Source organism: Epinephelus fuscoguttatus, linkage group LG2, assembly GCF_011397635.1.
Source record: "Epinephelus fuscoguttatus linkage group LG2, E.fuscoguttatus.final_Chr_v1".
Lineage (NCBI taxonomy): Eukaryota > Metazoa > Chordata > Actinopteri > Perciformes > Serranidae > Epinephelus > Epinephelus fuscoguttatus.
Window position 1 is genome coordinate 17,514,529 of NC_064753.1, and position 13,826 is coordinate 17,528,354.

General features: G+C 43.7%; 1 protein-coding gene across 2 annotated transcripts in view; it reads right to left on the reverse strand.

The window, feature by feature from the left end:
- insyn1 (inhibitory synaptic factor 1) overlaps positions 1–13,193 on the reverse strand; it is a 58,389-nt gene extending 45,196 nt beyond the window's left edge. Inside the window, exons 1-2 of one of the 2 annotated variants that reach the window (XM_049560296.1) lie at positions 12,603–13,193; positions 10,437–12,079 (exon numbers count right to left, since the gene is read on the reverse strand). In XM_049560296.1, coding sequence (XP_049416253.1) covers positions 10,437–10,580 — 144 coding nt within the window. In that variant the 5' untranslated portion in view covers positions 10,581–12,079; positions 12,603–13,193. Of the gene's footprint in view, positions 1–10,436; positions 12,080–12,354 lie in introns of both variants that reach the window. The other variant, XM_049560304.1, reaches the window with a different exon arrangement.
- Between the last annotated feature and the right edge of the window lie 633 nt (positions 13,194–13,826).

A 13,826-nucleotide genomic window follows, 5' to 3' on the forward strand; every position in this document is an offset into this window, starting at 1 on the left:
TTTTGGCATTTCTGGAGTCCTGTTGCAAAGTGCATTACCTCAGTATTAGCCTATTATTCCCAACTGTAATCTGTGATCTCGCAATCAGAGAAACTAATTTATCTCTACTATTTATATCAATCCCTGCATTATTTGTCAGAACTTGCAGTTGTGTTTTTTTCTTGGCAGTATTTCCAAAGCTGAGGACATTTTTTTTTATTTTTAGCAAATGTCAAATTCACTTTTTTGTGTGTTTTGAGGCCAAATTAAATTAAATTTTCAACATCAACAAACTTATGTGCAAATACTTTAATATATCTGAGACTTAGTCCTCTCTAATGTCATGTTCTGAGGCGGTGCTTACTCTCAGGCTGTGATTACCAGCAACAAGCCAAACCAATTTGAATTTCAACAAATTATTTCTAACATTAGACGAACAAAAACCTAAAACTAACTGTTGTATTTATGAGCTTCATTACACTACACGGGCTTCGAGCAAGTACCAGTATTATTTGGGGCAAAAATATAACTTAGTAAGAAGAGTCATCTTCCTGGCTAGCTTGTGGAAATACTAACTTTTTGAACTCTTGGTCTTTGCAACTACTGACATGGTAGAAAATTAACGGAGGTGTTGTTGAAACATCAAGAACTGTTCCTTAGCCAGCAATGTTGAATTCATTTCAACTCAATTTAATTCAACTTTATTTATAAAGCCCAATAACACAAATCACAATTTGACTCTTAGGGCTTTACAGCACACGACATCCCACCGTCCTTGAAAAAACTCCCAAAAACGACCCTCCCAAAAAATAAATGATCGAAACCTCGGGAAGAGCAACTGAGGAGGGATCCCTCTTTTGAAGATGCAATTTGTTTTTGAGAGGCTAAACACCAGCAAATACAGATTGAAGCAGAATATTTCATTTAATGAAAACGTGGGAAATGATTATCTTCTCAAGATCAATTTTGACACTAGGACTTAACAAGGAGTTATTGGAAATGTTTGTATCACACAAGTTTGAAAAAGTCCTATGCAGCCACCAGTGCAATATTATTCTGCAAATAGTATAATACTAAAAACGTAAGTGTAGCCTGATCTTTGTTTGCAGCTCTGCAGAAATACTGGGTTTTAACAGAAATAATAGATATGCAAAGAAAGGAAAAAAAAGCTCTTCAGCATTCAAGTGTTGATTTAGAATTTTAGTGTCAATGCTATGAACGCAGCTTCCAAGCTTTGAGTTGTTCTGTACAGCCCTAAAATACACACTAAAGAATAATGTCGTTAGAATCATCAGTTGGAGACAACTCGCTCGAGATTGCGTGAAGTAGAGCAGTCCTTTTTTTGTTAGTGTGCGGTGTACATCTGGGGACGTTTTTTGTCCGCAGATTTTACTGCAGAGTGAGCGCTCTTGAATTTCATGATGCACATTCTAACAGACGGCTGTGGACAGGATGCAGCATCACAGAGGAGGAGAGACGAATAAGGCCCTTAGATAGGTTATCTTGTCTCTTCTACTTAGAAGTGGTGAATTTACAGCTCACAGCAACTTACTACGACACGGTCTCAGGCTTTTGTTTGATATCTAGTCTTGCCTAAAAAGTCGATGCACACTTCTGATCTATCGGACAGTTAAGCTTGTTTACTATATTACGTGAATGCCACTGTCACACAGAATGTCCCACTGAAGCTCGTTCAGACTTTATGGGAAAAATGAATTGTCAAATATTTTGTATTGAACAGCCAAAACTAATTTTGCTCACATAAGTCGGGTACAGCCCTACGCTATTCTAAAGCTGATTTTATTCTATGTATTTAAGTTGATCATTTAGTTAGACAGTTTGCTGGATGTGAATTCCTCAGTGATTTCTCCACAGAATTTTACATGTACAATTACCTCAGCACAATTTTTCGGGGCCGAATTAAGCCTGAAAAACACAGTAAGACATTCAAGTATTGTTATTGTAACTATCATGCAACTATAACAAGACACATTGGTGACATGTCTGATAGTGATGTCACTTTAGCAGCATTGCAGCTGAGCTCATTGACAAACCTTTGCAAGGTGGAGAAGATTTTTAATTTGCGTATTTGCTGTCTGGACTCCAACGCAATCAATAAAACAAGTCTAAGTGAAGACAGGACAACCTCGCAGATGTTGTGCCAAAATTTATAGACCTTAAAAAATGAGTTTTCCACGGTGGTGTGTCCTTTTTTTGTCCTTGGTGTGTATTTCGAGTTTCTTCGGGACACAGAGGAACTGTGCTTGGGGAAGTGGGCTTAGTAATACAAATGTGCTTATGTGGAACTCTGACAGCTTCCTTATAGGGTCATTGGACATTTGTGTTTTGGGATAATACGATCAGAACACATTTACTTCATAACAAGGTAAACAAGAGGCTAATCCTTGTTTTTAATAATCCTATGAAATATTTTCTAAAATAAAAAAGATTTGTCTTCCCTCATAATAAATGACTTTCAGTGCATCAAACTACAGGCACACATTGATTCTACAAGTCAGGCTAAATGTTACTCTCTGTAAGTGCACTTCAGGTTTAGCTTTCCTGTGCAGCAGCTTATTTGCTTTAATTATGACAAATTACTGACAATTTTTAGATTCTTTTTTTAATTACAACTGGATTGCCACAATAAAGAGTGACAAATGACATGCTGTAGCATTTTACAATTAAGAACTTCGGGGAAATACTGCAACAACCTTTCCACTACACGGAATGTTATTAACCATTTTGGCATTACATGTAAAGAGGACGGACATGCTACGTGCAAAAACTTCAAAGTGTTTTTAAGGCCAGAGGATACAGATGCTCAGTTGTGTGTCATCTCAGTTCAGCTGTTTCTGCTGGTTAAAACTGAACAATCTCATTCGAAACTGGGTTGATTTATGATGCATCACAGACTAGGGCTAAAAATAAAAGGAAGGACAAAAAAAGCCTCTTGACGATCCCTCAGTATAACACAGTTCCAAAGATTGTAGCTGGATTAAGCTGCTACACTGGTGAGTGGGTTGGCCCACGCTGCCCTGAGCACTTTCAAAGGCTATGGAAATGGAGGAAAATATAGCATCTCTTCACATTATATATTTGTATCTCTCGGTTTTTTCCTCACCAGCATCTGTACTCCTGGTTTAAAAAAAAAAAAAAAAAAAAGTATCCACACCTGGTAAAAGAGACAGTCAGTCTGAAGGCCTAATGGAGAGCAAGCTGTCCCTCTGCGTACAGTATGCTTTGACACAATGAAATGATGTAGCTATTCTTGGAGGCTGCTTGTGCACTTCGATGGATGCCATTTTTCACACCATTAACTACAGCCTACTGGTTTTATTCACAGCACAGAGATAGGCCAAAACAATCCTAAACACGCCCACGAACGAGCACAATTGCAACAATTGATCTAAGCTGTTCCACCCAGTCTGTCGCAATTCTGTGCAGCAGGAGAAACCATTATCTCCATCCACCCTTCATCTCTCCCCCTCTCTCTCTCTCTCACACACACATTCTCTGTCTTTCTTTTCCTTGCCTTTAACTCCCCTTTTCTTCCTGTTCAGCTCTATCCTTGCCTAGGGACAAACAAAAGGGTTCGTGGCTCAATCTCAAAGTACAAACATGCATGGTAAAATCTTTTTTCCTGCTTTATCTGTAACTAGCTCACAGTAGGCTTGTTAGCTGATAAAAATCAATGAGCAAGACGAGCGCAATTTTTGGAATGTTTACCTCAGCAAAGGTGTAACCTAAAGCCCTCATTACAGTCTATGCTGAGTGCAGAGTTCGCGCGGGGAGGCAGAGCTCAAAGGGCCAGCTAATCCAGTGGGTCTTACAGGCATGATGGGCTAGTCAATATGCTGGGCCTGCATCCTAAAGAAGCTGGGGCTCCACAGCAGAGCTAGGTAAAAGAGGCTCAGGGGAATGCTTTGCGTGGTGCCGTTTTATTCTCTCCACAGCTCTCAAGGTTAGATGCCGCTAAAGTCTTAACCCGTTGTTTACCGCTGGTCCCTCCCGCCTTTGATTCTGCTCTCCTTCAATTCTCAGTGCTGCTTACTTTTTAATATGGGGATCAGGGAATTAAATTCAGTTATTGCTAGCATTGCAGGCTAGTCTTGCATCAGCTAAATGCACAGGATGTGTATATCTTCTCCTTTCATTAAAGCAGTGATGGGCTGCATTTGTTTCAGATTATGTGTTGACTGTGACCAGGTAAGAATCAAGCGAGATAATCTGACATTTCCACTTAAAATCCCAAAGCAGTATTTCATCAGTCCCGAGAATAACTGAGCCTCCCATTCATTCTGAGAACGGACACATTTATGTGGAGCTCAGCTCAAGGCAGCAACACAGGTGTGGAGATGGCAGGGTGTTTTATGCTCAGCAAAGAATAGATAAGGCTTGAGGTACCGTGTTCTTGTTGTTTTCCTGAGCAAAGAGAACTCCGCTGGAGGCACGTCACCAAGTTTAATTTAGGAATTTAATTTCCACACACAAAAGAGGTCAGACAAGGAGGAACAAATTGACAAACACAGCAGGCGGGTACTTGTCATTTCTTCCAAATGGCTTTTAATGAGAAGAAACCCTTTGGCCCAGGTATGTCAGGTTGAAGAGCACTTTGCTGTCTGAGTGGTTAAGCTTTCAGCATTGCCCACCCGAGTGTTTTTGGCCCACAAGGACAGCCGGTCGACATGTTCTCAGGTCAGAGCCTGGGCCAAACACTGTCTCAATCTGAAGTAAATGGACTCTCTGGTGGAGAACAGACTGGGCCATCCTCAATGGAGATCACTGGGCTGTGGTCAGCTGGCCAGTAGACCCACAACACTGGCGGCCAAGTCAAAATGGTTGCTTTGTGGGAAGGGATCCACCAGGACACAGCTTTGTGACTGATTGCAATTTCTGATTGTAGACATTCATTTGGACAAACAGAAAGAACCACAATCTCCTGCCAAGATGATGTGATACTCAGCCACATCAAGTCATCATTAATCGTCGAATTAAACTGGATTTTTATTTACAGTGTAATTACTTTGGCATGCACGGTGGAAGCACTTTTTTAGGTAAATTTAATTGTTTTCCTCATATTTTTCCCCCAACTCTGTGGCTATAAAGATAGATATACTTAATTTGGGGTAAATATTTAATCCAAGCATTTAATTGGGGGTAAATCTCACCATAATTACTTACTTACAGCACTTACGTGCCTCTGTAGTGACCCAGTTCTCCCACATTAAATGTACCAATATTTTTGCCATGCCCTGAAACATTCCCCAAAATATTCCCTTGTAACAGAAGCAACTATTTCCTAAATGAGAGTGCATTCACCAGCGTGCTTTATATCATTCTGCTCCCTGAGTGAAAGAGCTGGTAGCTACTGGAGTCCCCCCTCATGGTTAAATGTTGAAGGATTCTTGCAAGGCAGTTTGCTGCTCCCTGCCCCGCTCAGCAGCAGCATCAGCAAGGGGAAACACATAGTGAGGAGAGGATATGGCCCCTGCAGAAAAAAAGGCCCTTTGATTTTGGTTTTGGTCTCCCTTGGGCTGCCTCTGGGTTTGGAACAGATTTGGTTCAGTGCTGAGCGCGGCAGCTTCAGCAGAGAGGGGACCGTGGTTCCCCCCTCGACGTGGATGTGTCATAACTGGTTTCAGTCTTGCTAAGGAGACACCGCTGGCTTGGCTCGCTGGCTGGCTGATCTGGGGCCAGCTGTTTGGATACCACACAGAGCTTTAACAATGCAGCATTTAAGCATGCCTCAGACATGAAAGAGTGCCAACATGGTAGCCTTTCTGATCAAACCGTTCGCATAGCAGTTTTCTTTGACAGACTCCATTTTAGCACAAATGCCTGATTTGACAGCCAGGCCAATGGGATCATGCGGGTGGTATTGAGTGATGAATAGAAACTGAATAGACCACCCCATTTCTTTAATGTGAATTTAAATGAGATGTGCACCTGCAGATTTAGTGGTGGGCTTAGCTTGTCGAGCACAAAGTTGACTGTTTGTATTGGAAACAAGCAAAAGGCTGATAGTTCTGCTGCCGCCGCTGCTCACAGATGATTTTTTTTCAGTAGATCAAACGCATCCATGAAACACTTTCGAAAACTGCATGGTGGTCAGTCTCATTAATAAAGCGGTTACTCAGGACTTCATTCCTAAAAAGCTGACATTTGGTGGACACAGCATTCACCTGACACGAGTGTTTTCCTGCTGCCTCCCTCCTCTGTCTTCAGGCCTGTGGCTCAGTCGAAGCAGTAAGCCAGTCTCCAGTATCACGATGAGCCTGTGCAGACAACTACTGCGAGGCTGACTGATAGAGGCCAGTGTCCTGAACGTGCTGTACTCTGCTACTGATAATCGCTCTTTGTCCAGCTTATATTCACTCCTTTCATTTAGAGCTTTAATTCTACGAGTCCTGATTGCCTTCCTGTGTTCATTTGTCTTGAGCTGCGCACAGACGCGCACCGTCTTCTGCTCGTGGTATGATTCTGCATAATAACTACATCCACATAATAACAGTCCATCATTCCTGTTTGGTTCCATATAAAGATGTGTAGCTCACTGCCAGCCCCCTTCCTCCACCCAGTCCGTGCCACTGCATCTTCTCCCCAGCCTCTCTCTCTCTTTTTTTTTTTTGTAGCGCTTCATTAAATTCTTTCAATTTACCAGCCTGTATCTCTCTAATAACCAACATGGGTGCACTCCTACATTTGCGTTTCCTTACTTGCCCCTTTTTTCTTAGTGAAATTCACTTTTAGGAAAATCAACAACTCAACATCAGAAATTTCAGAGGTTGCTTTGCTTTCACTTTGGTGCCATATCTCCCCCCTCCTTGTTTATCCTCAGACTTCTAAGTCCAAGGTTGAAATGATACCCAAATGAATTATTTCCTCTGGAGTTGCCACTCCTGCCACTGTTATTATTACAAATGGAGTGGTTTATCAGTATATTACCTTCCAGTGTCCTTCCTTTAGATCCTTCTCATTTTACTTGTCATGGAGCCTGTAATGGGATTCACAAGTAAGACAGGCAGTATTTGACTGTAATAGGCTTGTGAAGGGAGCAATCTAGAAAAACTGTGTGCTGTGTTAGATTTGTCTTTGACATGTAAAGGAGATTCATAGCCTGAGACTATCACGGTGATGCTTCACATGCTTAAGTCAAAACATTCTCTCTAATAAAACAGTGTTATATCTGTATTGCAGTATAATATGGTCAAAGCATGGTTTAAGACACGTTGTATAATTTAATGTGTATTTATCTGCTTGCTTGGGGGTAGGTAGCCACATTGAGTTCCTAAATGTCTGCGGATTTTAAAATCCCTTTAGCTAAATAGCCAAAGGAACGTGGTATATTGTACCTCCTGTTTAAACAGAGCCAATCAGGGACTACTTTGTTATGTTATTAGCTGCTGTGTTAATTCTGTGGAATGACGATGTTGCCTCTTTACTTGGTAAAACACAAAACCAGCATTAATGTAGTCAGGGATCAGAGTACTAAGATGGGTAATACTGCTGTACTCTGTGAAGATTTGACTAAAAAAAGCACAAGCCCTCCCATACTTAAATGGAAATTTCCTTGGTATTGCTGTTTAATTTAACATTCATTATGGCTCATTTCTTAGGCTCCCTTAAAAATGGCTGTTTGCTGAGCGTTGGCTAAAATTTCAATAGAAATAATTATGCAGCATAAGAGATTATTAAAGGCAGGTTTCTGAAGCCACACAAGAAAAACAATTCTCATTCACATGACAGTGATTAAAATTCAATGGTACGTTCACCACTGGGTTTAAGTAGATTGTGCTGAGTGTTGTTTGTAGTGATTCAGACTCAGGATGATGAATTTTGGCAGAGAAGAAAGTAGGATCAATGGATTTCTCCTTTTTAAGACTTCTGTACCTTTATGTAGAAAGCAAGTCACTTTGGGTAGAATCAGAGGAGGTGAAGCTCTTTCTAAAAGAATAGTTCTGTTCATTTTCAACCTGTGTCCTTATTTCCTAATTTATACCATCATGTTGACTTTGTTACATATTTCATAACTTTTGTTATTGGTGCTCGTGCTGAAGAAAGTAGGCATTCAGAATGGACTGTTCTTGTTTTTGAATGATGAGCAATGACCACCCCTGGACTTTTCACAAACTAAACCAATCAATTGGATTTATAAACTTCATTCAAGTGACTTTCTGTGTCAACTACTTTTGTGAATGTGAGATTGCCCTTTGGCCCTCCTAAAATTTTCCTTGGGGTATGAAGTCAATTATCAGTTAAAACTAATAAATGTTGTAAGTCCTCATTTAAAACGTAGAGATGAAAGTATTATTCCCTGCACTTTAATGGTCTCGAAAAAATCTGCAGAACAAACGTTTATTTAATGGTTGATGCAAAAGGCTATGAAGACCAGATGGCTAAAACTGGACGAGAAAACCTCCCACAACCTCTTATTTTAATTGGTGTGAAGGTATGGACTAAATGGTCTAACTGGAGACTGCAATATGCTTCAACATATGCAATACTTTAGGCAATGGGCAATCAGAAAATTGAATGTAGGCAGATTCTGTTGCAGGGTGACTAATGATGACTTTTTTAATTCAGCTTCTCACCAATTGGCACAATGACACTGTACGCGTGTGATTTTGAGCTATGAAAACAGAACCGTGAAGTAAGTATCGTAACAGACCAGTAACTTCCTCATTTCTGGGCAGCTACGTGCTTCGGAGTGTCAGCTCTTACTCCTCGGAGCACTGCAGTATCTCCCAGTTCCCCAAAGACCTTGTGGGTGATAATCAGTCATTACGGCTCCTTCGCTGAGTTATTTATTTCATTACATTCACACGGCAATTCATCATTTATTTATGTGACAGTTGTTATCTATTATGTTGTTCCTTTCATGTGGCCAAGAATGAGAGATTTTATGGAACATTAGGCTTCCATGCATCTGATGGCGCTACTCTGATTCTGTTTCTTCATCTCCCTTTGATTCCATCTGCACTCTCACAGGTCAGTTAATTGCAGGATATTGATACCAGCATTATGACTGCCACTGCAGCTAATATGATTCCTTAGCCATTTCAATATGTGGGATTGTGCTCTCCCAATAAAAAATGACATTTGAGCCACTGTGCTGAGCCCTCTCTAATGGGGTCTGGGATAAGGATGGTAATATGCGTTGGAGCTGGCAGAGGCACAGGCTGTGTTTTTGTTTATAAATAGCTCCAGCCAGCATTATTCCACTTGCAGTTGTCCCATAATCATCAATCACTCCCGCGCGCAGGCCGGCTTTCTCCTGCTCACCAGAGAGAAGGTGCACTGTGAGCTGTGCCCTTGCACCTCCAACTGTGCAACTACATAAAGTATAGCATGGTGAGTGGGACAGAGCTGGGAGTCAGGGAGGAGAGGGGTGGGGGTGGGGGGGGGGGGTTTCTGTGTGGTGTGTGGTGAGTTATGGCAGCTTCACCCCGACTGTTCAAAACCCTCCTCCTCCTCCAGGTCATTACATGCGCTAACATCCACCATTTCGCTTCTTCAACACATTTAGAAACACACACATGCACTCCCTCTGCATCCCTGATCAGAAGCAGGTGGGAGGCCAATCATGTGATGTGCTCGGAGGATGTGGGATGGGTCAGACACAACTGTTTGCTCAAGTTTCATTTGTCTCTGTCTCTCTATCTGCCTTTATCTCTTTCTATGGAGGAGTTTTGTGAGAAGAGCTCGCAGCTTTAAGGACACTGCAGGGGGAAGATCCCAAAGAGATGATGAGGGCCATTTTGTACTCTCACAAACATGAACAGATGTACTGTGATTATCAGCCACCACACACACATTTGTTGAGTCCATCTTCTTGGAGATGCATATAAGAGCACATGCACACGCACACTATCTGTCTTTGCTGATCCTTGTTCAAACTGTGTACTATACACACAAACACAAATCTCCCAGTGTTACCATGGCAGTTGCAAAAATACAGTAGGAATCCAGCTGATCCTTAACAAAATGGTTATATAACTATTGCGGCGCTAAGTCTTGTATCTTATCTAAGCCAGCCTCTGTGTTTCCTTTCAGCCTGGCTTTGTCGCTTTTCAACAGCTTTTCACATCTACTGTACCTCCCACAAGACACCACTGAACACATGAAGGACATTTGTAATTGGTGATAAGCAATTGTTCGATTGGAAAAGGAAGACAGCCTCGCCGCGGTTGTAATCAACAATATCCTCCTGCTAGAAAACAAAAAAAATAAAAAAAAGTGAGATCTCATCACTTTCAAATCTTAATCAAAATCTCCATGCTGCGAAAAATAATTTTACACTTAATTAAATGCAGCCTACTTGAGAAGCACACCCACCTGGCACCCACAATCTCTCCCTACCTCCGCCTCTTCGTCCCCCTGTTCCTCTCTAAACCCCCCCACCCCCCCACCCCACCACAAAAGCCTGATATGCGTAAGCTGATTTTGAACCTCACCTCCCGGAGTTCCTTGGCCACATCCTTGAGCTCTTTGAGAATGCCGTCCAGCTGGTCGATCACCATCTTCATGTGGCTGCGGATGCGTTCTCTCGGGCTGGGGGTCTCAGAGGTGTCCCGGGCCGGAGCTCTGCTGAGGGACATCCTTTACAGGGCGACGTGGGGCCAGTGGCCAACAGGCTGAGGGCGTGGGGGAGCCGAGTCGGGGTCCATGTCTTTGGCTACAAGGAGCCTCAGTGCTACTGATCCGAACAGGGGCCCCGGCCACGCAGGGAGACCTCAACATCTTAAAAGCACCTGGGCAGCCAAAACACCTTGCCTCGCCCGCACACTCGGCACAGGGTCACACTCTGACATCCATGCCCTCTGGTAGACACTTCCAAAAACGAAGAGAAAATGAGCATGGGAAAAGTCAAACGCTGTAAATCCATGGAAAAGGAAGAGGCAAAACACATGGGCTGAAGCTGGTATGAAACTCTTACATAATCGTGTTGAGCCAACTCATCTCATGTGTCAGTGTGTACGTTTGAAATTGTTCCCGAGGAGATGCTATTTAAAACACCTGTCTATGCAGGGAAAAGACCTTTCCCCTCTTCCACTTGTCCGGTACAACCTTTTTGACTTGTGAAACACAGTGACATAATGGCAGGCTAACATACAAAAGTGAAAGCAGAAAAGGGGCTCATATTAACCCTCTTATAGAGAAAGCTATCCAACATAGATAGAAAAATAGAACTCCCCAGCAGTGGCTCAATTTTCAAAATGATCGTGTTCTACATTATTGGTGGCCAGCAGGGATGAGATTTGCCTTCTAAATATAGTCCTTCACTGAGGGCTACTGTTTTAAGAGAGAAAAGGACAGATCCTGTTTGGAAAAAGGGGGATATTCCTCTGTGCTTTGTGGCGTTTCCCCCTCCAGGAAAAATAAAAAGATTCTCTGTGTAGAAACTCACATTGAAAATAAACTTTGCTCCACATCCATTGTCTTTGCCGATGATGACTTAATCATGTTGTCCTTCATTTCTCGTCCATGAAAGGGAGGAAGGTAGGTGTGGGTCTTTTCACAGAGCGTCCAATCTCGCCCCAAAGCAGGGCTTATTCCAGGTGGCGTGGGATCAGAATGAATTGATTTCCAAGCCAGCGGAACGTGACTTGTGATGAGAATTTGTGGAGGGGTAACAAAAAAATCATGGTGCCTATGAGACACAGGTACGAGGGGGGCTGCAAGGCGAACGAGCACCTTCCCCTGGAATTTGGGTGGCAGCTTGTCTTATGCAACAGCGCTCTCCAAGTCCTATCAGAAAACACTGACCCACAGCAGTCCACAGGGGTGTGCCCAAAAACCAAGGGAGCAGAAACGGAGAAAAGGATTCTCTTCTCTCCTTCAGTTGTTGCTAAGGGAACCCGGTCTGCCTCCTTGTGCTGTGATTGGATAATTATTTTACTTCTTATCCTTGTAGTGTATGTTTTCTCTCTGGACTCTTTTCAGAGAGGCAGAGAGCTCAGTGCCATCCAGCAGGAAGAGATAAATCCCATGAAAGCTTCCCAGAGGAGCCCCAGAGAACAAGCAGGGGGGAGAGCTTCTCGCCAAATCCAGGGCGATGCCACTGCCACAGGGTGCGTTGGCCAATCACACATGGCACCTGGACAGACGGGAAGGAAAGCAATCACTTATTCTCTAATGTCTCAGCCTCCTTTTCCTTTCTCTTCCACTAAATCATGGCAGCACGGAAAAAAAGCAACAACAATACACTGAAGGAGACTCAGAGATGGACGGGAATTAACTGCGCTGATGATTTTTAGCTGCTGTCTAAATGCATCTCTTGCCTCACCTCCACACACACACGCACACACACACACACACACACACACACACACACACACACACACACACACACCAGAACACACACTTACTCACCTTTCCTGTGCATCACTTTGCTGTTGCTATGCCCAGAGCTCACTGTCCACGCACAGCAGGATCATTCAAGCTACACACAACCTGCTGGTTCTTTAGCAGTCCCTCTGTCGCACACGCTAACATCTTCTCTTCTCGCTGCCTTGCTGTTCTCTCTTCCTCTCTTTCTCTCTCTGTCTCACACACTCTCTCTCTCCCTCCCTCTCTCACACACACACACACGCAGTTCTTTCCCTCCCTCCCCTACTTACTGTCTTGACAGAGAGAGAAGCTTCTATCAGCAGGGTTATTTCACTCTGAGGCTGTGGCTCATCAGAGGAGGAGTAGAAGTGGAGGATGAAGCTGTGGAGGAGGAGGAGGAGGAGGCAGGAGGCATGAGATGGGAACGATGAATGGCCCTGATAGCACTCTGAGAAGGGAGAGAGGAGGCTGAAGATGACTAAGAGCCAGAGCGGCAAGGAGAGCTCCTGCTTCGGATTGTGATGCCGCCACGGCCGCTACCATCACTCAGATAACTGTGCTGCCGAAAACACGCCACCCGTCATCCCCATCAGCGTCCGCCTGCACCGGGAGGCAGCAGACAGAGCGGCTGAGCTGCTGCTGTGAAAAAGGGAGCTGTGTGATTCCTATGACAGCCTCTCCCTCTCTGCCTATCTGCCTGTTTTCGTCTCTCTCTCCCCCCCCCTCTCTGTCACTCTTGCTCTTTCCCTTTCTCCGTCCCCGTCTCTCTGCCCCTGCGCCCTCACTGTGTCCTCGCTGACTGCCGGATGAAGGGAAGCTGATGCCAGAGTTTATCGTGGGGCTCAGGCTCCTGCCAGCACCACTCGGCTGTTCTGCTCGGCTCTGTGGAGGAGGGGCCTGGTGCTTTAAAGGCACAGTGTATTGCACAGTCCCCTCCTCTCCTGTCTTCTCCTCTCTGCTGGCGTCTACACTCCCTCACTATCTCCTCTCGCACTGCCTATCGAGCCTTTGTCACAGTTCTATCGAGGGTGTTATCTCTCTCTTAAATCAAGATGAAGTCTTCCTCTGCCTCCAGCCAAGCAGTCTCTGGGGACGGGGTGTCCAAAAATCCCTGGCTGTTACATCATTAATATACAAAGCAGGTTGGTGTTTGATGACCTCATCTGACTGAGAGACAGAAATAGGGAGGGAGGGCCAGTATGACTTTTTCTCTCTCCCGTCCTCTTCATCAGCATTTTTTTTCTCACAACACAACAGCCCTGCAAAAGCCCACCAGAGGCAATTACCCTAATATGAAATTAGTTTTCTACAGGAGATAATGTAACAGTTAAGCAAATTCCTAATGACAACTTCTTGAGCAATGCACGCCAGTTTCCAGAGGGTTTTGGCAGATAACTGTACAGAACAGCCACAGGCTCAGTGCATTCCTTAGCATAATTGTAAAGAGAAATGCAGAGTGGATTCAGGTTAGGTGAATCTCCATGCAGATGAATTTGTACTGGGGCCTTCTGTGG